General features: G+C 36.6%; 1 protein-coding gene across 10 annotated transcripts in view; it reads right to left on the reverse strand.

Moving 5' to 3' along the window:
* The window catches only part of Nfat5 (nuclear factor of activated T cells 5), a 95567-nt gene that overhangs the window by 47251 nt on the left and 23194 nt on the right, over window positions 1-25122 (reverse strand). For 5 of the 10 annotated variants that reach the window (XM_070004691.1, XM_070004690.1, XM_070004692.1 and 2 more), the window contains 2 exons: window positions 18241-18366; window positions 1252-1810 (listed from right to left, as the gene is read on the reverse strand). In XM_070004691.1, the coding sequence (XP_069860792.1) occupies window positions 1252-1810; window positions 18241-18366 (685 nt within the window). Of the gene's footprint in view, window positions 1-1251; window positions 1811-2252; window positions 2315-4432; window positions 4450-18240; window positions 18367-25122 lie in introns of those variants that run through there. The other 5 variants (XM_070004697.1, XM_070004695.1, XM_070004693.1 and 2 more) reach the window with 4 other exon arrangements.

The following is a 25122-nucleotide window of genomic DNA, read 5'->3' on the forward strand; positions in this document are numbered from 1 at the left end:
GTAAGAAGATTATAACATTCAACCAGATTTTAATGTAAGAGAGATTATGGTGTCCTAACTTAGTAAATCAATCTGAACTTTTTGGGCTGACATTATAAGGGACTCAACTAAAGGTTAACTTTTTTAAAAAAAGTTATACTCTGCCTCCCAAAAATTTAAATTTTCAAAATCCAGTGAAATTTACTAAACAGTATTGACTATATATTGTAGGAAAAGCTACTTTTAAAACTCTAGCAATTGGGCTGGGAAGGTGGCTCAGTGGTAGAGTGCTTGCCTTGCATGCATGAGGCCCTGGGTTCGATTCCTCAGCACCACATAAGCAGAAAATAAAAAAGCTGGAAGTGATGCTATGGCTCAATTGGTAGAGCGCTAGCCTTGAGCTGAAGAGCTAAGGGACAGCGCCCAGGCCCAGGGTTCAAGCTCCATGACCGGACCCCCCAAAAAAAATTAAAAAAAAAAAACTCTAGCAATTAACTATTAAATTAAAATACTAAAGAACTTACAGTTTAAAATATATCTCTGCACTGTAGCAGGGAATAATCTGTAATACAGCTATGAAATATCTTTCCTGAGAAGAGTATAAGTTACACAGATAAATGCAAACTCAAATATGCACCATGATCTGGCTCCTTCACCCTTCAAGTAACCCAGAATCACAAAGGGGAAAAATGATTCTAAAAAAACAAATCCTCATCTGGAATAACATATCAAAGGAAAAAAGTTTAAAACACATAAACTTAAATAAGTGATGAGACAAGCCATTAATACTGATTGTTCTTGCCTTCATCAAGTGAAAAGAAAAAAACAAAAATAAGACCTAAAATCCTCTCAAAATGTAATGGGAGTAAACTATATGAAGATGCACTATAAAGAGAACAAATTACTTTTTGGAGAAGGTTTTTAAGTTGTTTTAGTTATACCTATTACAATGCTACTTATTTCTGTAAGTAAAAATGTTTTAAAAATCCTTTTAAAATACAAATTCATTTGAAATTTAAAGTTTATTTCAAAGCATTTACTCTCATTTTCTACTAGCACTATACCTCGAAGGTATCTATTGCTATAATCTATTGTTATTTTTTTTGTATTGCAAAATTTGATTATTTTAAGTTTTTGTGTATTTCAATGATAAACTTAGCATCTTTGCTTTATATGCACACTTATACTGAACAATTAAGAAAAGTTGGGAATGATTTATTTCTTTTGTTTTGCATAATGGTGATAGAACTTTAAAAAAATATGAATACCAACCCATTTCCAGCTTTTGAGTTGCCTTTGTTGTCCGTAGTAAGCTGAGAAAGCACATAGTGAGGTGCTTTGGCACTGTCGGCATCAAATATATCCATATTAGATTCTTCACAATCTCGTCGTTTGACCCCAGGCCTCTGCTTTGGATTTCGTTTTCGTGATTTACGAGGTACCTCTGTGTTATCATTGTAGGAACTGGTGCTCATGTTACTGAAGTTGGAGGGGGAATCCTCCATCCACATACTGCAGCTCTGCTCAGATTCCAATCCACACCCCTCATCCTGGCAGGACATCCGACTGTTATCCAGCAAGTCCTCGGGTGGTGGTGAGATGTACAAAACTGTGTGCCTCTTCGGGGTTGATGGATGCTGCTGAACTGTGTTACTGGTTAACTGCTTTTCACTTACCCCTCTGTTACTTACCCCCACGGCTGAGGAGCAGCTCTCCACTTGCATAGCCTTGCTGTCGGTGACTGAGGTAGAATAAATGGTAGGGCTGGAAGAGGTGGTAAAGGAGCTGCAAGCACCGCCCATGGAGGAAGAGGAGGGAGCTGAAGAAGCATCTGCAGTGTACAATTCAAGAGTAAATACACTATACATGTTTTCACCTGTGCTGGCTAGCAGTCCCATTGAAAATGTGATTTGTAAACAGATTGTTTTCCCCAAAATGAATAGTTGGAATTTGGTTAAGTTTTAGAATATAAATGCTTCAAGCGATAAAAGGCCTAAGAAATGTAATTTTTTAAATGCTCAAATAGCATCATTTTGTGTTATAATCAATAGATTTTAAAAAATCTAATTTAGTGTTTTAAGCTGTAAAGCAAGAACAAAGCTTTTATTGCCTCAGCTGGATGTTCTGTTGAATTTTAATCATTTAAAATAATAAAGAAAACCCCAATATGAAATATTCTTGTGGTCCACATTCAATGCCAATTAAATAATTCATTATAAAATTTGAGAAGTGGGACTGTGCTTAGCCACAAAATATTAAAATAAGTTTCTAACCTATGAAGCAGAGAACTACAGGTCATTTTTAATGCAGACACTCCCTGCTTCAGAGGCAAATCCTGGAATAAAAATATGAGAAAATAAATGAGAAAAGAGCTGCTGATTATTCCAGATATCAATTATAAAATGAGAAATAAATAGAAAAATATATAATCAACTGAATTGGAGGCAAAATGGAACTGGTACCGTCACTATGATTGACTGTAAAATCTATGAGAAAAAGATGAAAACAGTCTGATTTGGAACATGCTGGGTTGTAGAAGATAAACAAGTTAACTACTCAGAGTCTCCAGAACTTAGAAGTGGCATTTTAAAATCATGAGGTCTAAAATCCATTCTTTAAGACTGAATAAAAAGCAGAGTAAAAGACTATTAGATGGATTTCTCTTTTTAAAGTACTTGATTATGTGCTCAGAAATTGGTTGCCACTGTTCATTACCTTTATCTTTCAAAGGATCTGTGTAATTGTGACCATTAACACACTTTCCTAATATCATAAACAGCAAATCTTACTGGTTTGTTAAACAGTAAGAATAATCTCTGGAGCACATCAAATTTAAAAAAAACCACATGTATCTATTATGTGGTAAGCAAAAAAGAAGATATAAACAGATTTTTTCAGATGAGTAGCAACTAGAAGTAGTAATATTGAAAATATTACTTTAATCTTAACCTTTAACTCTTAGCCTTGGAGGCACACTAAAATGTAGGCTGACAGTCATTACTTATAATACTTTAAAATATCATTTATTTGATGTAAAATAGAAAAGATTTATAATCATACACATAAAAATAGGTAATGTGTCAGACAACTAAAATACTTATATTTAACTGCTATCTATGGCATTTATTACAGTTTTGAGATGTGCCATTACTGAAATTACAAAACACACATCAGTTATAAAGAATAAAATGTAGGAATATCAATTTGTAGATAATCAAAAGCCAAAGCTATTTTTTAATTAAAAATATATCAAAATATGTAAATTATCTACAATTGACATTTTGTTATTAAGAGCACTATGATAAATATTAAAAAATATTAAAAAACGTGATCTACATAATGCCACTTTGAAAGATGTTTACCCAACTACTATAAGTCAAAGAACCTAGAGGAAAAAGATGATACCAGTTCCATTTTCCAGGTTGTATTCTTGTCAAATGCAGTAGCTGAAATTAGAAAATTCAGTCACTTTTAAACTGCATTCCAATTTAAAGAAAAAAAATCTATCAATTTTGTATCATGCATTAATGCAATGTTTTCTTAGTAAATAAATATTTTAAAAGACTTGTAAAAACTACAAAATCTAGATGCTAATGTCAGTGACAGTTTAAGAGCTGATTTGTAGCCACTTTGGGTTTAAGTATAAAGTTTTTTCCTTGCTTCTTGAAAAACACTACCACATTCATTTTAGAAAAAAAATAGAAAAGATGTGCCAAACATTCCTCCATCTGTTCCAACTATTGGCAAAAAATGAAATAAATGTGTGTGTCTATGTTCTTGATTTTCAGAGAAATATAAGTAGGCAGCATGCAATATTTGCAGTGGAATACACAAAGCATACAGCACAAATGCTGTGAACTTATATTTCTATAAAGCTGCTTCCCCATCCATCTTTTTTGAATCACACATGAGGATGCAGAACATCTCAGAGATCCCTGTCCATCACAGATGGAAAGTTTGTATGAAAACCAATAATGAATTCAACAGCATTTTATTATTTTTTGGTTCATCTCAGGTTCCTGACTTAGAGTTTCATTAACTCCTAAACAACTAGATCATTAAGAGTATTTCTGGTCAGGGCAAGGCAGTCCTATGCAGCCTGAATGTTCTTGCATGGTTCTCACACCATTACTGGCTTTATCTCCTTCAGGAATACATTTCATACCAGGGTGCAGGCATAGAGTCTGGGTGGCCAACTGAGTAGGCCCTAACTAAACCCTAGAAATCTCCCTCCTGAGTCTCAGTTTCTTCAAAGGTCAAACAAGATTTCCTACCCTGGGTGGTTGTGAAAACCAGTAACAATTCCAAAAACCTGAGAGAAGTGCAAGGGGCAATGTTTGCCAGGAATTATGGGGAAAAATAGGCTGAATACAGAGGAGTTTTAGGTCAGTGAACAATGATGGATACCTAACATCACCCATTTGTCAAATCCCATATAATAAACAAGCCGTACCCTATAAACCATGGAGTTTGAGTGGTATGATGTATGGATGTGGGTTCCTGCATGTAACAAGCATACCAATGGTTGATGTTGGTAGTCGGGGAGGTTATTGGTACGGAGGGACAGGGGATATAGGAACTCCACTCACTTCTAGTGTGAACCTGAAACTGTTCAAAAAACATAAAAGTTGATTAATTTTAAAAAAGGAAAAAATATTTCTAGTTACAATTTTGACCCTTTGCTTCAGAGTGATAAAGGAAAAAAGAAATTGAGGAAGTCACTAGATAACCACATGAAGAATGGCAGGTTGCCAGGGGACCAACCATGTGCTCAAAGGGTGAGAATTAACAGCAACTCCATCCTCTCACCACTGAAGAAGGAAGTGAGAGGAAGGTTAAGTTGGTCACCAGTGGCCAATGATTTAATCAATCATGCCTATAAAATGAAGCCTCCATAAAAAGCCAAAAGCCTGAGTTCAGAAGCTTCTAAGGAAGTGAACAAGAACACATTCATGGGGCAGAGAGAGATGCATCCAACCACCACAGAGACGTTCTGTGCTCAGTATCCATCTACACCTTGCTCCATATATTTCTTTGTTAAAACTATTCATTTGTACCCTTTAAAATATCCTTTATAATCCTTTATAATAAGAAGTACTTCCCTGGGTTCTGTGAATTATCCTAGCACGTAAATTGAACCCAAAGTAAGGATCATGGGAACTTAAACTTACAGCCAGAAGCTAAAAATTGGAAATATTTACTGAATTATATCAAGTTAAATTGGCAAATAAATATAGGTTAAAGAAAAAAGAAAGGATTTACACAAAATTCTTCAAATAAACATTAAAATAACATATAATCCAAGGAAAAAACTATGTTTAGAAATAACTACTTACTATTTCCCAGAGTATTCTATTAATTCCTTTAAAAACATTTTTAGGGGGCTGGGAAGGTGGCTCAGTGGTAGAGCACTTGCCTTGCATGCCTGAGGCCCTGGGTTTGATTCCTCAGCACCACATAAGCAAAAAGAAAAAAGCCAGAAGTGGTGCTGTGGCTCAAGTGGTAGAGTGCTAGCCTTGAGCTGAAGAGCTGAAGGACAGCGCCCAGGCCCAGAGTTCAAGCCCCACAACTGGACCAAAAAAAAAAAAAATTTTTTTAGTTTACTATCAAGGTGATGTACAGAGGGGTTACAGTTACATAAGTAAGGTAATCAGTACATTTCTTGTCAAACTTGCTACCCTTCCCTCATTTTTCTCCTACTTTACCTACTTGTACATAATCTATAAATTTACCAAGAATAAAAATATTCTTAATATAATCTAATTAAAATATAAATATATTAAAATAACATTAAAAGCATTTTACATATCTATTTTTTCTTTCTTTATAATTTATTGGTGTTAATGGGTATTGAACTCAAGGCTGCACACTTGCTAGGTTGCTCTACCACCTGAACTCTACCACTTCATCAACCACCAACATTTTAAATTTCTCAATTCCAAGGATTCCTAGGAAAGTATCATATAATATATCCCAAGGAATAAAAATGTACATAAAATATCTATAAAGCTCTTTCAGTCCTCTTATCACTAACAAGAAATAGTTTGGCATCCTATAAAACTAATATTAATGCAATCCTGACTTATCTGTATATACATTTTAAAAATAAATTCCTCCAAAGAAAACATAGCAACTACTTTTTTTCCTACTTTTTAGTACTGAGTCCCTATTTTTATCTGGTAGGAATGTGTAGTCTATGTTTAATTACTGCATACTAAAAATACAGAAACTTCAATATAAAAGTTTTTACATTTTTTACTATATTTTTATATTCACTGCTTTTATTTCCTATTGAGGTATAATGAATTTCTACTTTATAAATTTGATTTTATTTGTTGCTTATTTCTCAGAAGCAAACTATAAATCTGCAGTTCTCTTTATTTTTTTTTAAAATTACTCATCTAAATAGCATGTGAATATGCTTTTATTCAATTTTACTTTTGTGAAGTTAATTATCTTTGAACCTACTTTAGTTTACATATAAGAATTTATTTTTCCTAAAATGTTTTCTGTGAATACAGAGAACATCATGAACTGAAGGGGGGAGAGGGGAAATAGATCAGTCTATAATTCACAAATGAAAATTTGTAATCTCAAAATTTTAATAAAGGGAAGGGAAGTATTTTATCTATAGCGTTCTGTATTTAAGACTAATATTCTATTAGCAATAGCCAACTGCCAGTCCAAATGTCAGTAATGATAATGAGCCTCATTTGTATGTATGACTTCTTTTTAAGAATTGATAGAAGGCTCAGAGGTATTCTTGCTTGCCTAGCATGTAATTAAGTCCCTAAGTTCAAACTCCAGCAGGGAGAACTAACAAAAAGAATGGAGTCACTAATAGGCAATGAACATGCAGAGTATTTGGGGTAAAAAGACTGGTAGACAGTATCTGACAATATGGGGTGTGTGTGTGTGTGTGCGTGCGTGTGTGCGTGCGTGCGTGTGTGTGTGTGTGTGTGTGTGTGTGTGTGTGTGTGTGTGTGTGTGTGCGCGCGCGCTTGAACTCTGGACCTGGGTGCTGCCTCTCAGCTATTCAGCTCAAGGCTAGCGCTCTACCACTTGAGCCACAGCACCACTTCCGGCTTTTTCTGTTTATGTGGTGCTGAGGAGTCAAACCTAGGGCTTCATGCATACTAGGCAAGCACTCTACCACTGAGCCACCTTCCCAGCCCAATATGTTCAATTTTGTGACAATGACAAAGATGAAAATAGACTAAGCAGTAGCATATACAGAAAAATGTACAGATTTTATATATTACTTTCTTAAAAATAAGGACTTTAGTTCTTGATGTGTCAATTATAAGTTATTTAAACTATAATAATATTTTAGTCCTTTAATGCCAAATAAGGTATTTTAACTACAATAATATTTCAGTGTTTTAAAAGCCATACTAATTATTTTTAATAGAAAGCTGACATTAGAAACATTCTGTACCCAACAAATATAACACATGATAGAAATATTTTTTTTTTTTTTTGGTCGGTCGTGGGGCTTGAACTCTGGCCCTGGGCGCTGTCCCTCAGCTCTTCAGCTCAAGGCGAGCGCTCTACCACTTGAGCTACAGTGCCACTTCCGGTTTTCTGGTGGTTTATTTGAGATAGGAGTCTCACGGTCTCTCCTGCCCGGGCTGGCTTTGAACCGCGATCCTCAGATCTCAGCCTCCTGAGTAGCTAGGATTACAGGCGTGAGCCACCAGCGCCCGGCTATGATAGAAATATTTAACTACATTTCCTAAATCAAATCTGAACCCTATCATCTAACTATGCATATATGTTATAATTTTTCAACATCTGTGCAAAAGCAGTTTCTTTTAAAATGTCACTAAAAGAAATCTCTCTCTCCCTCCTTCCCTCACCCCCAATAGTACTAACTAGGGTTTGATTTCTCAACTTTCTGAGTAGCTAGGATTACAGTATGAGCCACTGGTACCTGGCTAACACTTGTGATTTTTGAGACAGGGTCTCACTTCCTGCCCAGGACAATTCCTGGGCTATTGATCTGCCTATTTCAGGTTTCCTAGCATATGGAAGGTAACAGACATATGCCACCACACCCACCTCTGGGCTGACCTAGAACTGCACTCCTCCCAATCTTAGCTTCCTAAGTACCTAAGAATACAGTCATGAGCCAAAGGCACCCAGCAAAGAACTTTCTAATATATGTACATTTCTTAGAACCTTCTAATATTTTAAGCGTGCTAAGTGAACCAATAGTGGAACAGAGAAGGAGCAAATTGTTGATTATTCATACAATAATTGTAAAAACCAACAGGTATTTGGAAACAATTTCTAACCTAAAACACATTGTTGAACCCTAGTTATTCCTCATAAGTTATTTTTCTTAATGTTAAGAATGATTTCAAATTTAAACAGCCTATTTGATAAAAATTACCAGATATAAGAGCATATTTTCAGATCAAACAAAAGAGATTTTTAGAGAAAAAAATTATAAGGCCAACATTTATGTTGCCAAGATACTAATATATCTCTAATACACAAAGTGGCTGCAAACCTGCTTTGTCAACACCTTACATGCCAACCTTCATTTTCTACTTTTCTTCTTCTTAAAAATATTAATGCAAAGTTTGAAGCTTTACAAAAAGGTTTAGTTTCAATCAGTATCAATCCACTAATTAGAAATAAAATAACAAACAAAAAAAAGAAATGAAGGAAGAAAGGAGGAAAGAAAGAAAGTAAAAAAGACTTATGAAGAAGTCTGAAAACGAGACCGACCTATACCCTGGGTGAGATTGGATGGGTTAAGTGTCTCTGGCACTATTTCTCTTCACTATTGACAGACACTGTCACACAACCCACCACACGATGCCTGTCTCTGAATGGCGAAGCTAGAATGCAAGTTAAGTGTATTAATAGAAAAAACAACTGGCATCCCAGCATATAAAATAAACAATCCAGATTACTTTACAAAAAAATACAAAAAACAAAAATTGTAGGGCTGATCATTTAATTTACATGTTTAAAACAGTTTCAATTTCCCACTTGTACTTTTCCCACCCAACCTAAGTTTACATGCTACAATTAGCAATGTTTTAAAATTAAATTATTAACATCCAAATAAATGCATGTCAGAAAATTTCTTACTCCCAATTTTTGTTAACTCATATTCACCAATTTTTTCTGTTTACAAATGCAATCTAATCCATAAGCCAGAACTCTAGTTCATATGTTTTGTTTTGTTTTGGGGCTGCACCCTTACCCAAACTCTCATACAGAGTGGAAGAATATGTATTGTCAACAGTACACCCAGACTGTAAGAAACACCTGTATGTTTGCAGCAGCAAAAATGTTTTTTATTTTTCATACTGATCCCCACACTGATTTTCTTTTCAAAATATTTGCCTATTTGTAATTTTAAATTAGATATGTTACTATGTATAAAATGTCTGATCCAAAGGCTTTTTAAGGAAAGTAATTAGCACAACCAATGGACACTGGAAGGTTTGCTGATTTACTGAGAGCATCTCTTTCTTCTGATGCCTTTCAAACTGTGATTCAAGGCTCTATTTTATTTTATTTATTTATTTTTGTCAGTCATGGGGCTTGAACTCTGGGCTTGGTCCCAGTCCCTCAGCTCTTTAGCTCAAGGCTAGCGCTCTACCACTTGAGCCACAGCACCACTTCCAGCTTTTTTCTTTTTACTTATGTGGTGCTGAGGAATCGAACCCAGAGCCTCATGCATGCAAGGCAAGCACTCTACCACTGGGCCAACTTCCCAGCCCTGCTTTATTAAATTTGCAAATAGTGTCTCATACTGATGCATAGGAGCTAGGCACTGGTCGCTCATGCCTATAATCCTAAACTACTCAAGAGGCTGAGATTTGAGGATTGTGGTTCAAAGACAGCTGGGGCAGGAAAGTCCATGAGACTCTTATCTACAATAAACTACTCAAAAAAAAAAAAAGCCTGAAGTATTGCTGTGGCTCAAGTGGGAGAGTGCTAACCTTGAGCAAGAGAAGCTCAGAGATAGCACCAAGGCCGAGAGTTAAAGCTTCAGGACCAGCAAAAAAAATGTAGGCCAATCTGGACCTCAACCCTCCTCCACTTCCCATGTAGTTGGGATGACGGACACATACCAATGTGCCCAGCTTTTATTGGATGCAATGAAGTTTCACAAACTTTTCTCCCACTATTCCAACTATGATCCACCTGATCTATGAAGATGATGGCAGGTATAAGAAGGTAGGATGGCAGATATGAGCCACGGAGTCACCATTTTATTTTTACTTTGTCAGAATGTCATATACTCAGAATATTTATCAAAGAATGCTTCCTAAAAAATGCTCGTTCTGACACAGCAATATTTAAAATGTATCTTTTGTTCTAGTCTACCCACAGTATTTATTTACAGGGTTAAACAAACTGTAAATACAAATTAAATAGCATGATTATTTTTTCTGATACTGGGCATGAACTCATGGCCTTGTTAAGTCAGTGCTATACCACTGAGCCATTCCTTCAAAATAATAACCTGATTTTTAATCCTTTCTAAATTACTGGATAAAAAGTATCCATTATCTTGTAGGGATTTAAGTACTACCGGGTAGCTTTACAGTAAAAACACAAAAGCCCAGACATATTCCTCTACCTCAAATTCAGACAAAAATAAACTGTATTAGTTGATAACTCTATGTATTGCACTGGTAAAGACACTGGCAAAAACCATGGGAAAACTTCCAGTAGTAGAGGAGGAGGAAACAATACTTGACAAGAAATATACTCATTACCTTACTCATGTAACCATAACCCTTCTGTACAGCATCTTACAATAAAATAAAATTAAAAAACGACAACAAAAAAACCTGCAGAAGTTTAAAAAAATATATTGCTTTTTTTTTTTTTTTTTTTGTCAGTTGTGGGGTGTGAACTCTAGGCCTGGGTGCTGTCCCTCAGCTCTTCAGCTCAAGGCTAGTGCTCTACCACTTGAGCCACAGCACCACTTCTGGTTTTCTAGCGGTTAATTGGAGATAAGGTTTCATGGACTTTCCTGCCCAGCCTGTCTTTGAACCATGTTCATCAGATCTCAGCCTCCTGAGTAGCTAGGATTACAGACATGAGCCACTGACACCTGGCAAAATTTTAATATAGTTTAAATAATAAATGTATCCTAGTCCAGTATCTTCATATTATTCTTAGCTATAACCAGAACAATAAAATAATATGCAGTATCATTAAAATCATTAATCAGGTTTAAACCTGTGGTCTGGATTAGTGTATATTAGCTCCCATTATAGGCTAATTTGCCTTGTGAAAAATAAAAGCAACACTGGACACTATGTTGAAGAAAATGAACTATACAACTTGTGGGTGGAATGGGAGAGAAAAACTGGGAGAGAGCAAGGAAAGAGGTGACATTGTCCAAAAAGAAATGTACATGGGGCTGGGAAGGTGGCTCAGTGGTAGAGCGCTTGCCTTGCATGCATGAGGCCTTGGGTTCCATTTCTCGGCACCACATAAGCAAAAAGAAAAAAAGCCAGATGTGGTGCTGTGGCTCAAGTGGTAGAGCGCTAGCCTTGAGCTGAAGAGCTGAGTGACAGTGCCCAGGCCCAGAGTTCAGGCCCCATGACCGGACCCAAAAAAAAAAAAAAGTACTCATTACCTGACTTACATAACTGTAACCCCTCTGTATATCACCTTTATAATAACTAAGTTTTTTAAAATAAAAGGGGGGAAGGGATATTGTTGTTTTAACACATGATCTCACTATGTAGAGCAGACCAGCCTCAACCTCCCAATCCTCCATCTCCTGAGGGCAGGGAGTATATGCTCAGCCTGATCAGGCAATTTTATCACTCCATTAAAGAAAAGTGGGTAGAACTTTTACACAGTCTACTTTGTAGAATTTTATCCCTACAAGCATTCTCTATATTCCTATTACTCATCTTCCTCTATCAATGTTTGTTTTTTTTTCCCCATCCTGGGGCTTGAATTCAGGGCTTGGGCACTGTCCCTGAGCTTTTTTTTTTCCCCTCAAGGCTAACACTCTATCACTTGAGCCCGAGCACCACTTCCGGCTTTTTCTGTTTATGTGGTGCTGAGGAATAGAACCCCAGGCTTTATGCACCGTAGGCAAGCATTTTACCACTATAAGCCACATTCCCAGACCCTAGCAATGTTCTTTTTATGTGCAAGGGCTCCTCTTGAGTGTCAGCATCAACAGAACTTAGTAAAAATTGCACAGAACACATAAAAATAGAAATTGTGAAACTGGGTGCTGGTGACTCACACCTATAACTACCTAGCTAGCTGGAGGCTAAGATCTGAGGATCACAGTTCAAAGCCACCCTGGGCAGGAAAGTGCATGAGACTTTATCTCCAAATAGCCACCACAAAATCCTAAGTGGCACTGTGGCTCAAAGTGGTAGAATGCTAGCCTTGAGCAGGGAGTGTCCAGAACCCGAGTTCAAGCCCCATGACTGACCAAAAAAATAAATAAGATTTATACATAAAAAAAAACAGAAATTGTATCTATTTTGTGTAAGTTTTTGGCCTATGATTGATAACCGGTGACAAGTTTTCTAAGCATTTCTAATGCTTTTCTAAGCATTGTGAGTGCAGCCCAGAGGTTGAGGACTTGCCTAATACAAGTGAGATGTGATGTTTCCAACACCCAACATAATAGTAATTTAAAAAGGAAAATGTTATTCTATAGACACCAGAATATAAAAATGTGTCTATTGAAGCCAGGCACTGGTGGCTCACATCTGTAATCCTAACTACTCAGGAAGCTGAGATATGAGTACCATGTTCAAAGCCAGCCCAGGCAGGAAAGTGTTTAAGACTTTTATCTTCAATCAACCACTTTAAAAATCAGAATTGGTGCTATGGCTTTAAGTGGTAAAGTGCCAACCTTGAGTGAAAAAGCTAAAGGATAGTACTTAGACCCTGAGCTCTAGCCCTGTACGAGCTCCATTAAAAAAAAAAAAAAAAAAAAAAAAAAAAAAAAAAAAAAAAAGGAGCCGGGCGCTGGTGGCTCACGCCTGTAATCCTAGCTACTCAGGAGGCGATCTGAGGATCACGGTTCAAAGCCAGCCAGGGCAGGAGAGACCGTGAGACTCCTATCTCCAATAAACCACCAGAAAACCAGAAGTGGCGCTGTAGCTCAAGTGGTAGAGCGCTCGCCTTGAGCTGAAGAGCTGAGGGACAGTGCCCAGGCCCAGAGTTCAAGCCCCACGGCCAACAAAAAAAAAAAAAAAAAAAAGGAAAAAAAGTGAGATTTTTAAATGTATTCCACAAAACATGTTTATAACTTCCTTCTAGGGTTAAGCTTAATTTTCTTTTTCTTCTTTTTCCTTTGTACTACTTTTTTTTTCTTGTGGTAGTAGTGCATGCTAAGCAAGTACTTACCACCAATGCATGCCCCAATCTTGTGTCTTATTCTCTATGAAAACTGGGACTATTCATATGGAATAAACCATCTGCACTCACAAAATCTATGTACATTGGGGCTGGAAATGTGGCTCAAGAAGTAAAGCATTTGCCCAGCAAGTGCAAATTCCTGACACTAAACTCTAGAACTGCTCCCCCAACCAAAAGAAATTCTCAGCCAAACTACAAAACTTACAAGTTGATCAATTCATTGTTAAAATAAGTATTATTTATTTAGTATTTTGAAACAGGATCTTGCTATGTAACCCAGGCTGGCCTTGAAAACCCACAACCACTCCTGGACAGCTCAAGGTTTTTCGTGTGTAGAGGTTGATCCTTGGACCAACTGGGACTTGAACTCTGGACCTCACACTTTTGCTCAGCCTCCAATAAGAGAGAGAGAGAGACACAGACAGACAGACAGAGACACAGACAGAGAGACAACAAGAGGGGGGGGGCAGGGAGAAGGGTTGATCCTTGAACCAACAGGGACTTGAACTCTGGACCCCACACTTTTGCTCAGCCTCCAGTCAGCTCAAGAGCTTGAATTAGAAATGTTAAAGAAATTTGAAATAGTCACTTTAGCAAAACATAATATTTTGATATAAACTAATAAAGATAACATCCTTAAATGAGAACAAATAATCTAGGGTAATACAAGATAATGATTTTTAAACTAACCCAAAGTCATTTTGACTTCTGTGAAAGATTTTTCTATTGTGAATAAATTAATTCTAAGGATTAAAACCTCCACATCTACAGTTAATTACTATACATATAATTAAAGGATGTGATCAGGAAGATCATGATTGGAGGCCAATCTGGGCAAAAAGTTCAGGAGATTTCTACCCCATCAAGAGCTCCGTGTGACTATGAGTCTATAATCCTAGTTATTCTGGAAATGGAGCTGTGGCTCAAGTAGAAGAGTGCTAGCCTTGAGCAAAAAAGCTGGGGGGTGGGAGTGGGAGTGAGGACAGGGATGTGCCTAGACCCTGAGTTTAAGCCCCAGCGTGCACACGCGCACACACGCACACACACGCGCACGCACACGCACGCGCACACACACACAGACACACAAGCCAGCCTGAGCCAAGATCAAGATAACAAGGGCAAAATGAGTTAGAGACATGGCTCAAGTAGTAGAGCACCTGAGCCCTTTGGTTCAAACCCTACCATGACTCTTTAAAATCCTAAAGTTTGCTATGATTGTTTTACTGCTCTTTAATAAATATCTATATTTTGATTGTTTATATTCTATAATACTTTAGGATTCTACAAAACAAAATCCAGTTTGGACTTGCATTTTTTTTTTTCCATTGGTCATGGGGCTTGAACTCTGGGCCTAGGCGTTGTCCCTCAGCTCTTCAGCTCTACCACTTGAGGCACAGTGCCACTTCCAGTTTTCTGGTGGTTTATTGGAGATAAGAGTCTCACATACTTTCCTGACCAGGCTGGCAATCCTCAGGCCTCAGCCTCCTGAGTAGTTAGGATTATAGGTGTGAGCCACTAGTGCCCTGCACATTTCTTTTAATTCTTTATTTTGCTAATACTTCCAATTCATTTGCACTTTGTTATTTAGGAAAAATGGCCTACACCTTAAATACTGAGATCCTAAAATACTGTTAGCTTCCATTCATGGACAAATTGAAACTACATTTTCATGGGACAAATACAGAGTTCTTTAAAACAGGGAAATGAACAATTTCAGACTGGTAACTCTCAATTACCTCCCAGATTGTGACACCTGACCCTGTGGAAACCCACCCTCCTCTCCTCCTTCCTACATTCCAGCTGTGGGAGTAACAGGATAAAAAGATTTTATAAATGTGTGTATGTAAAGGTATACAAATAGTATAGAGGCAAAGATTTAAAAAGTCAGGATTGAGAGAGATTCTTTTACTCAATATTCTGGATTGTGGATTAGCAGCATCATGATTACTTATGCCTTGGGTAACATATGAGAGGAGGGAGGAATTTATATTGGTGAATCTGAGAAACATGTTTTTCACAATTTAATAACAAAAAATGTACTTGAACATGCATATCCCAAGCATCTAAATTTTAATTTTAAGTTGATTTAAAACTTGTGAAGCACAAACCTTTATGGCAGAACTAGAAGTCTGTTCCCACCAGGCCCTCATACCTGATAGCAGCCAATCGGGCTCCTTCAAAACACTATGAAGAATTAACTATATCAAGAGTCATTTTTAATGCATTTCATATTTAAACAGCAAATGCTACAATTTAAAAAACTCACAGATGTTTAATGTTCATTTCCCAGTCTTTTGACCAGAAAATAATGAATAATTTGGTAATGTATTCCAAATCTCTTTGATGATATATATATATGTATATAACCAAGGATATTAATATAACAAATGAAAATGTGACTCTAATTATATGTATTAACATTACTATTCTATAAATCCTCTCTGTTGTCTATGATAGTATATGATAAAGGATTGATTATTTTTATTTTATTCACTTACTTATTTTGAGATGGAGTTTCTCTCTCTCTCTCTATTTCTATATAGTCCAGGCTGGCCTGGGAACTTCTAAGTAGCCCAGACAGGACTTTTAAGCATCCCCAAATACTGATATTAGAGGCATGTACTATTTGCCCACCTTTAAAGGATTCTTTTCTACCAATCAGACATTAGAATATTAAAATCAATTAGGGTGATTACTGAAAAAGTAGATTGTGGGGAGGAAAAAAGAGACAGCAAATCATTTCATTTTAGATAACAGAAACTCCGTGTGAGTGAGAAAAATTTCAGTTACCTCCTTATTCTCTCTATCATCCTTACAATGTCAATCATTTCGAAGTAATATAAATTTATAGCTTCAGAATACTTCAAACATTTCAAATAATTTACTTTCATAATCTTTCAACTCATAGCCTCGAATCTAATTCATCTGTACAGGATTTTCTCAGTTATGTGTGGTGGTGGTGAGAATTAATATTTCATCACTGACCAAAAATCAAGAACTTTGATACAAATAATTTCTGAAATTGAGTTGGTATTACTTAAAAGCAAGTGCTGATATTTTTTTCCAAACCTGGCTAGAACTTTTTCAGCTTTTAAAAGGAAGTGAACGTACTATAAACAGATGTTAAAAAGCACAGAAGAAACAGACTTTTAGTTCTATACATATTCAACATGTCTTTTTAAAACAATCTCAAAAGATACAAAAGATATCAGTTAGTCCATTTCTACATGTGGATTTAAAGGGAAATACATTAATAAAAATATTTCATATTTTACTAGCTGATATAATTAGATAGAACTAAAACTTTAAATTCCAGAAAAATATTCAGAGCCATTTTAGAATTCAGTAGGCAAAGTAAAACAGGTTATTTTTATTAATTTGTATTACTAAAAAGTTCACTAATTCACAATTAAATCCACAAAACTGTTAGAAAATTTCTGGCAACACATGAACAGTAGCAGGGCCAATAAATTTCTTTGCCATATTTAATGTTTTCCTGACCTCAATATAGAAGGTTTCATATTGTACTATACAGTTTAGGAGAGATTGGTACACAAGGTTAATGGTACATATGTTAATACATCTGAGGAAAATATCTGACGCTATACTATAGTACCAAAATCCACATTCAGTTTACAACCTTCTATTTCTCACTCTTCTGTCTGTGAAACTAAAAGAATTTACTGAAAATAATGCTCTCATGGATTTTTCAATACCATTTGAAAAGATGAGAGGCAGTATATCAAGCAAGAAACATCTACCTAAGAAGGACAGATTAAACTTCAGGATATATAGATATATATTTTCCTTTTTCTACACAAAAATACTTAGCTATCTATAATCCCAACTTTAAAAAAAGAATTGTAGTTGGGCAAGTTAATATTATACAAAGCATTTATACTAATTTATCACTAATCAAAACTTTTCTATTAGCTTATCTGTTGATGTTTTACTATAAAATGAAATTTTGAACCAATTTTATATAGCTATAAAGTGTATGATTTGAGAGCAAGTACAAATAATCTTCATAAATTTCAAATATTACTTTCTATACTTTTATACTGACATAGAGAATGTTTAAGAATGATATCACAGATTTTTTAATGTAGAAAAAAGGTTATAGTAATATGTTACAAGCAGAAAAAGTATTAAGAGCTTGATTTTCAGAATATATAAAATATTGTCCTCTTTGAACAAGTCTTTAAAAATATTTCTTAAAGAGGTCTATCAACAGTTACTTTTTTTAGTGGGTGCCAGTCCTAGGGCTTGAACATAGGTCCTGGGTGCTGTCCTGAACTTTTCTCAAGGCTAGTACTCTACCACTTGAGCCACAGCTCTACTTTTGGCTTTTTGGTGGTTAACTGAAGATGAGTTTCATGGACTTTTCTTGCCCAGGCTAGCTTGGAACCTTGATCCTCAGATCTCAGCCTCCTGAGCAGTAAGAATTATAGGTGTGAGCTCACCAAGTGCCTAGCTTATCTTAATTACTTTTCAAAATTGCTGTTTTTAATGTATAATTTATTATTTTTTTAAAATTCTAAATACTATGTTTTATAAGAAAAAGTATTTCTTGACTAGAAACTCAAATACAATTTTTTAATCCATAGCTTGACAGTTAAGCTTTTAATGTGACTGTTATATAAACAATGCATATTTGAAGACAAGGCCCATTTAAAGGAGATGTCACAGATTTGCCAAAATGAAATTTTATAAAAAGAAAATTACATTAAAAATTTTACAGATTAAAGGTTTATATTTTAAAACTTCGTAGAACAAACCCTCAAATCACACACTTTTTAAAAATGAACTTTGCCAGCACTGTTCATGTTGGCCAGGTAACATATCCTAGCTTTCTTTAATAAAGTAGAATGAAGTGCATACCAGCAGCAACTACAGCTGGAGGAGGCGAGCCTGCCTCACCACCACTTGTCTGACTCATTGATGCTACAGATGTTTCTCTAGATGGAGGTAACTGTAACTCCTTTGGGAGAAGATCATAGACAGATTCTGTGGGAAGAACACAGGAAAAAAAAACACTATTTAAGAAACTCAGTCAGCAATTTCATTATATATGCATGAATGTCTTTTGTCTTTTCCATTATCTTTAAGTAACTGTACAAAGGGGTTACCATTCAACATGCCAGTTTATAAACACAATGAATCCTGATTGATATCACCCCTGGTATTATCTTCTTCTTTTTTTTCTTTCTTTTTTTTTTTTTTTTTGTCGGTTATGGGGCCTGAACTCTGGACCTGGGCGCTGTCCTTCAGCTCTTCAGCTCAAGGCTAGCGCTCTACCACTTCAGCTACAGAGCCACTTTTGGCTTTTTCTGCTTATGTGGTATTGAGGAATCGAATCTAGGGCCTCATGCATGCAAGGCAAGCGCTCTACCACTGAGCCACCTTCCCAGCCCTGTTATCTCTTCTTTTGTGAGAAGTTATTCACAAAAATCAACCCCAAAGGATGAATGTTGTAAAGTTATTAGCAATTTTTTTCTTTTTTTATTGAGATTAGGTGATTACATAAATTTCACATATTTCACAGTATTGTGGAGTAGTGATACTTATTTTTTTCTTTTCTTGTATAATTTTATACAATAAATTTTATATATTTTTTTCTTTTATTATATAATTTTATACAAAACAGAAAAGGAATCTTTCCATTAGTTCTGTACCTTAGGGGGTTTTTTTGGTTTTTATTTTTTGGGTCCGGTCGTGGGGCCTGAACTCTGGGCCTGGGTGCTGTCCCTCAGCTCTTCAGCTCAAGACTAGCGCTCTACCACCTGAGCCACAGCGCCACTTCTGGCTTTTTTCTTTTGCTTATGTGATGCTGAGGAATCGAACCCAGGGCCTCCCTCAGGCATGCAAGGCAAGCGCTCTACCACTGAGCCACCTTCCCAGCCCCTGTACCTTAAGTTTTTGTTGTTTTGGTTTTGCCCCACATTAAAGCATCCTATATCTTTAGAAAGTATTGTTTACACTTTATTGTCCATTAAATTAGATACATGTAGTACTTTAAAATTCTTTTGTGGTTATCATTTTATGGTTTTTAGAACGAAATAATTTCAAAATAGAGGTAGTGGAATCAATACTCGAAAGAACAATTAGAAGCATTTGTCCATTTTTAAAAGGATAAAAGCATAAAATTTAAGTGTCTTGCCTAGTATCCCTAGTAATATTCTAACAAAGGAGATTATTATCTTCAGAGTGACTTAAAAAAAATGGTAGCACTATCAGACATTTCAACCTTGGTAAAAGACAATACTTTTAGTTAACTGATTACTGAGTTCATAAATACTTTGATCCAATTAATCCCTAATGTATGTATCCTAACTTTGATGTTGCTAGGGATAAAGAAGAGGGTCATGAAGGATAGCTAAAATTAATTACTGCATCTCTCTGAATATAAAGTGCCTGACAAAAAATTTTCAGCTTCTTAAAACATCTTTCCAATAAATAGGAAAAGAGGAGATATGGGAAATTAGTTAAATGGCATTATCATCAAATACTCATTTTTCAATCCATTTAAAAACAAGGATTGCTTAGACGTAAAGAAAAACTCAAGAGGCTGGGAAGGTGGATCAGTGGTAGAGTGCTTGCCTTGCATACATGAGGCCCTGGGTTTGATTCCTCAGCACCACATAAGCAAAAAGAAAAAGCCGGAAGTGGCGCTGTGGCTCAAGTGGTAGAGTGCTAGCCTTGAGCTGAAGAGCTGAGGGACAGCGCCCAGGCCCAGAGTTCAAACCCTATTACCGGACCCAAAAAATAAATAAATAAATAAAAATAAGAATAAATACAAAAGACTTCCTTCTAATTAACCAGCAAAAAAATCAGAAATGGAGGCATGGATCAAATGGTAGAACATTAGCTATGAGCAAAAAAAAAAAAAAAAATCCAGTGAGAGCAGGAGACCCCAAGTTCAAGCCAGAGTACAGGAAAAAAAATTTAAAAAATTATGCTTCCCCCTGTTAAGATGCAAAGTGCACGGCAATAAAAATGGGCTAACTTGTTTGTTTTCTTAGTTATTTAAAAAACTGTAATTACTGGGCTGGGAAGGTGGCTCAGTGGTAGAGTGCTTGCCTTGCATTCATGAGGCCCTGGATTCGATTCCTCAGCACCTCATAAGCAGAAAAAGCTGGAAGTGGCGCTGTGGCTCAGGTGGTAGAGCACTAGCCTTGAGCTGAAGAGCTGAGGGACAGTACCCAGGCCCAGAGTTCAGGCCCCTCGACAAAAAAAAAAAAAAAAAAAACCACACCTGTAATTACTGATTATTTCTGGGTCAATCCAAGTCCTTTACTATTCAACATTGGCTATGAAGGTGTAGAAGAATCAAGCTCAAAGAAGAAAGTAGAAAGAAGTTCTATCCTAAGGGTACAGGACAATGAGAGAGAAGAGGAAATGTCTTAATCTGATGATGTAGCTTTTTTTAATCTTCCCAGTAGGCACTCTGTGCCTAACTACTGTCAAATCCCATGCCTTAAGGCTTCATTCTGTTATTGCTCAAAGTATCTCAAAACTCTGTTTACTCACTTTCGGCAGAAGAGTCGAGGGAGACAAACCAAAGGAAACAGGTGGGTAAAGACACTTTTCTTCCCTCTTCTAGCTTAGCAAAACAACTATAACAGACTGCAGCTACCATTTATTGGTCATTTGAAGTGCCAGGCACTATGCAAAACTTATTACATATATAACCTCAGTTACTTTGAAAACGTTACTATGAGGTAAGTTTTACCTATCAAGAAATTGAGAATTGCAGCCAGGTGCTGGTGGCTCATGCCTGTAATCCTAGCTACTCAGGAGGCTGAGATCTGTGGATCACAGTTCAAAGCTAGTCCGGGCAGGAAACTCCATGAGACATGTATCTCCAATAAACTACTAGAAAACCAGAAGTGGTGCTGTGGCTCAAGCGGTAGAGTGCTTGCCTTGAGATGAAGAACGGAGGGAAAGCGCCCAGACCAAGTTCAAGACCCATGACTGACAAAAAAGAAAAGAAAAGAAAAGAAAAGAAATTGAGAATTATAACAAAAAATGAAAAATGTGGTAAAACAAATGAAGGGATTGATAAATACAAAGTTCAAATACTAGTTTCCTACGATAGGAGACACAAAGATAGGACAAAAGATAAAAGCCAGGTGCCTGTGGCTCATTCCTATAATCCTACCTACTCAAGAGGCTGAGATCTGAATATTGTAGTTCAAGGACAATGCAGACAGGAAAGTCCATGAGACTCTTACCTACAATTAATCACCAAGAAGCCAGAAAGGGAGCTGTAGCTTAAGTAATATAACACTAAACTTTGAGAAGAAAAACAAATCTCAGGGACAGTACCTGTACTCCAAGTTCAAGCCCCAGGGCAGCTTTCCCCTACTTCCCCTCACATTCAAAAGACAGGACAAAAGAGGATAGAAATAAGTTGGGCAAGACAGTGAATTCATATCTTTTTACTAAGTATATGGACAAATCAAATAATAAATACAACAAAAGTAGAGCTATAGCTGGGAATGATAGTGAATGTATATCATCCCAGCACTTAGGAAATGGAGGCATTAGGATAATGGAGAGGTCAAAGTCATCCTCCACTACATAGTGAGTTTAAGGCCATTCTTTGCTATAGGTTGAGATTTTGCCTTTGGGAAGAAACAAACAAACCAAAACCAGAGTTTTACAAGTATAGACCCAGCCCCAAATAGTAACTATTTAAACAGTCTGTTTAAAAGTACTCTGTAGATTATTATTCTGTTTTGGATTACTGATGCTCACTTTATCTTTGTTGACCTGAAAACTGACTTTTAACCTGCTCTGGAGAGTCACAGAGTAAAAAACAAAAAATTGCCAGAGCCATGTACTTCATGATATTTATCTGATTTATGTTCAGGCAATAATGTTGTATACAGATACTAGTAACTTACATCTATGCAGGGACAAAAAAATAAGAAGCTCTATAAAAAGACTGTTTCTACTCAACTGTCAACAAGCAGCTAAATGGATTTTTTTTTATAATAAGGATGTTTCTAAAATAAAGTTAACTAATGATCAAAAAAGATATTGGGGGGCTGGGAAGGTGGCTCAGTGGTAGAGTGCTTGCCTTGCATGCATGAGGTCCTGGGTTCAATTCCTCAGCACCACATAAGCAGAAAAAGCCAGAAGTGGCGTTGTGGCTCAAGTGGCCGAGCGCTAGCCTTGAGCTGAAGAGCTGAGGGATAGCGCCCAGGCCCAGAGTTCAGGCCCAGGACTGACAAAAAAAAAAAAAAAAAAAAAAGATATTGTGGGGAGGTTAGAGGTATGGCTCAGTTGGTAGGACACCAGCCAATGAGCAAAGCATCAAGTACTGATTTTGAGTCTCAGTCAAAGGCATTAAGTACTACAACAATGACACCAGCTGCAGATATAATGCTGAAAAATCTACATGTTATTGCCAATTAACCAGCAAAAAGCCAGAATTGGAAGCTCAGCTCAATGGTAAAGCACCAGCTACAGTAAGCCCAGTAAGAGCATGAGGCCCTCTTCTTTTAAATATGAGGTTTCCTTCACCATTTTTAACTCTAAATATGAGTTTATATAAGGCATCTTAAAGTTTTATAAAGGTTTAAAAATGGTTTGGGAAATAACTGCTTTACTCTTCTATCTTTCCATTAATCATTTCAATAAGTTGGTGAATCCCAAAGCCAAGATTTCACATCAACATTCTAAAACAAAGTGCCTGAAATCTTCAATGTGCCAATGTAGTTCTGTATAAAAAGAGACAATATTCATTTTGTTAAAAACACACTTCAGACTTGACAGTCATTGTACTTGGCATCTCCACTGGAAAAAATGTACTGGCTGCAGATCCACAGGGTATTTGGTTTCTGAAAGATTATAGACTCCAAGAATAATCGGTCAGTGATTCTCTGCTATAACAAAATTTTGTCAGTTTCTAAGTTTAAGCCAATTTATTAGTCTGATGCTATGTATTTACTTATTCACATTGGTAATTTGAGATTTTATTATTTGCTTAAAACAATTTAGTATTCTAAGATAATAGAATATACAACAGTATGCATTATACCAAATTGTGGAACTTTATATCATGTATTATTTCCTTTAGACATCCATTGCATTTTACTTAAAAACTTCACAATTATTTTCTAAATTACTTACTTACTGAAATACAGGACAGAACATGCTTTAAGCTATTATAATTATCTACATTTTAAATTTCATGGTTTTTTTCCTTAAAAAAAGTACCCAGATGTGTACTAGAAGAACAAAATTCCAATATCCATAAACCATTAAGAGATACATTTATGGCCTATTTAAAAGTCACCAAAATCTTACTTGGGTATTAAAAACTATAAGCTGAGGGGCTGGGAATGTGGCTTAGTGGTAGAATGCTTACTTGGCATGCATGAAGCCCTAGGTTTGATTCCTTAGTACCATATAAACAGAAAAAGCCTCAAGTGGTGCTGTGGCTCAAGTGATGAAGTACTAGTCTTGAGCAAAAGATGCTCAGAGACAGTGGCCAGGCCCTGAGTTCAAGCCCCAGGACTGGAAAAACAAAACAAAACAAACTATAAGCTGAGTATGACAGTATACATCTGTAAATGTAGTGCTTTGGAGGCTGAGGCAGGATAACTACAAGTTTGAGGCCAGCTTGGGAATTAAACTTGAGAGCAAGATCTTGTCTCAACAACAACAATGAAAGAAAACAAAAAAACAAAAAAACAAACTAGAGTAAGTATAGTCCAAGAGAGATCTGGAAGTCCAAGAACAGGTTGTCAAAAACTTGGCAAGGGGAAAGGAAATTCAGAGCCCAAGTAGCCCAAGTGGAGAGTGAGAAAAGGAAAGAAATATCTAGGTACTAAAAAAGCAACATACAGGAGATATTCATATAGAAAATCTGGAGTGTGGTATCACAGTCTAAGCATCATGAAAAATGTACTTTCACAGATGGCTCAACTTGAGATGCTGGAAATAATTAAACAGGATGAGGAGAGCAGTCATGCAAGCAGGAAGGATAACACAATGTAAGGTAGTTTGGAGAGAGAGGTTGGAACCCAAGCATAGTAGATAGCCCAGGCCAGGGAGTAGAAAGGAGCAGAATGAGAAGAGTATTTATGAGCGGGAGTAGGACAGCCTAACACAGATGTCAAAGGCAGAGCAATTAGGAGAGTTTACATGTGGGGACATCCAATCCAGGGTGTAGAAGCTAAGCAATAATGAAGATATCCACATTAGAAGGACTTCCAAAGGACAGATATCAAATAGATTATCCTGAAGGTATGAATACTGTGCCCATATGAGAGTAGTAAGGGATTCCAGCAAGTAGATTATAATCCAAGAAGATGGTCAGGGCATTAATGATTATAGAGCCTAAGCAGGATAAGGAAGGCTTTCCTGTGTGTGGGGATGTTAGAAAATGAGCAACATGGGCTGGGAAGGTGGCTCAGTGGTAGAGCGCTTGCCTTGCATGCCTGAGGCCCTGGGTTCGATTCCTCAGCACCACATAAGCAAAAAGAAAAAAGCCGGAAGTGGCGCCGTGGCTCAAGTGGTAGAGTGCTAGCCTTGAACTGAAGAGCTGAGGGACAGCGCCCAGGCCCAGAGTTCAGGCCCCATGACAGGACCCCCCCCCCCAAAAAAGAAAGAAAACGAGCAAGATGACGAGGACATTTTTATGGATGGAAAAACTAACAGTGGGTGTGGTGTTAAAAGTATTATAAGAAATATATTCACAGAGGTCAAGAATGCACAACGGAAAAGCAGTAAGGGAGAGTATTAAAATGT

This window comes from Dipodomys merriami, unplaced genomic scaffold, assembly GCF_024711535.1.
Source record: "Dipodomys merriami isolate MVZ:Mamm:240054 unplaced genomic scaffold, mDipMer1.0.p SCAF_64, whole genome shotgun sequence".
Classification (NCBI taxonomy): domain Eukaryota; kingdom Metazoa; phylum Chordata; class Mammalia; order Rodentia; family Heteromyidae; genus Dipodomys; species Dipodomys merriami.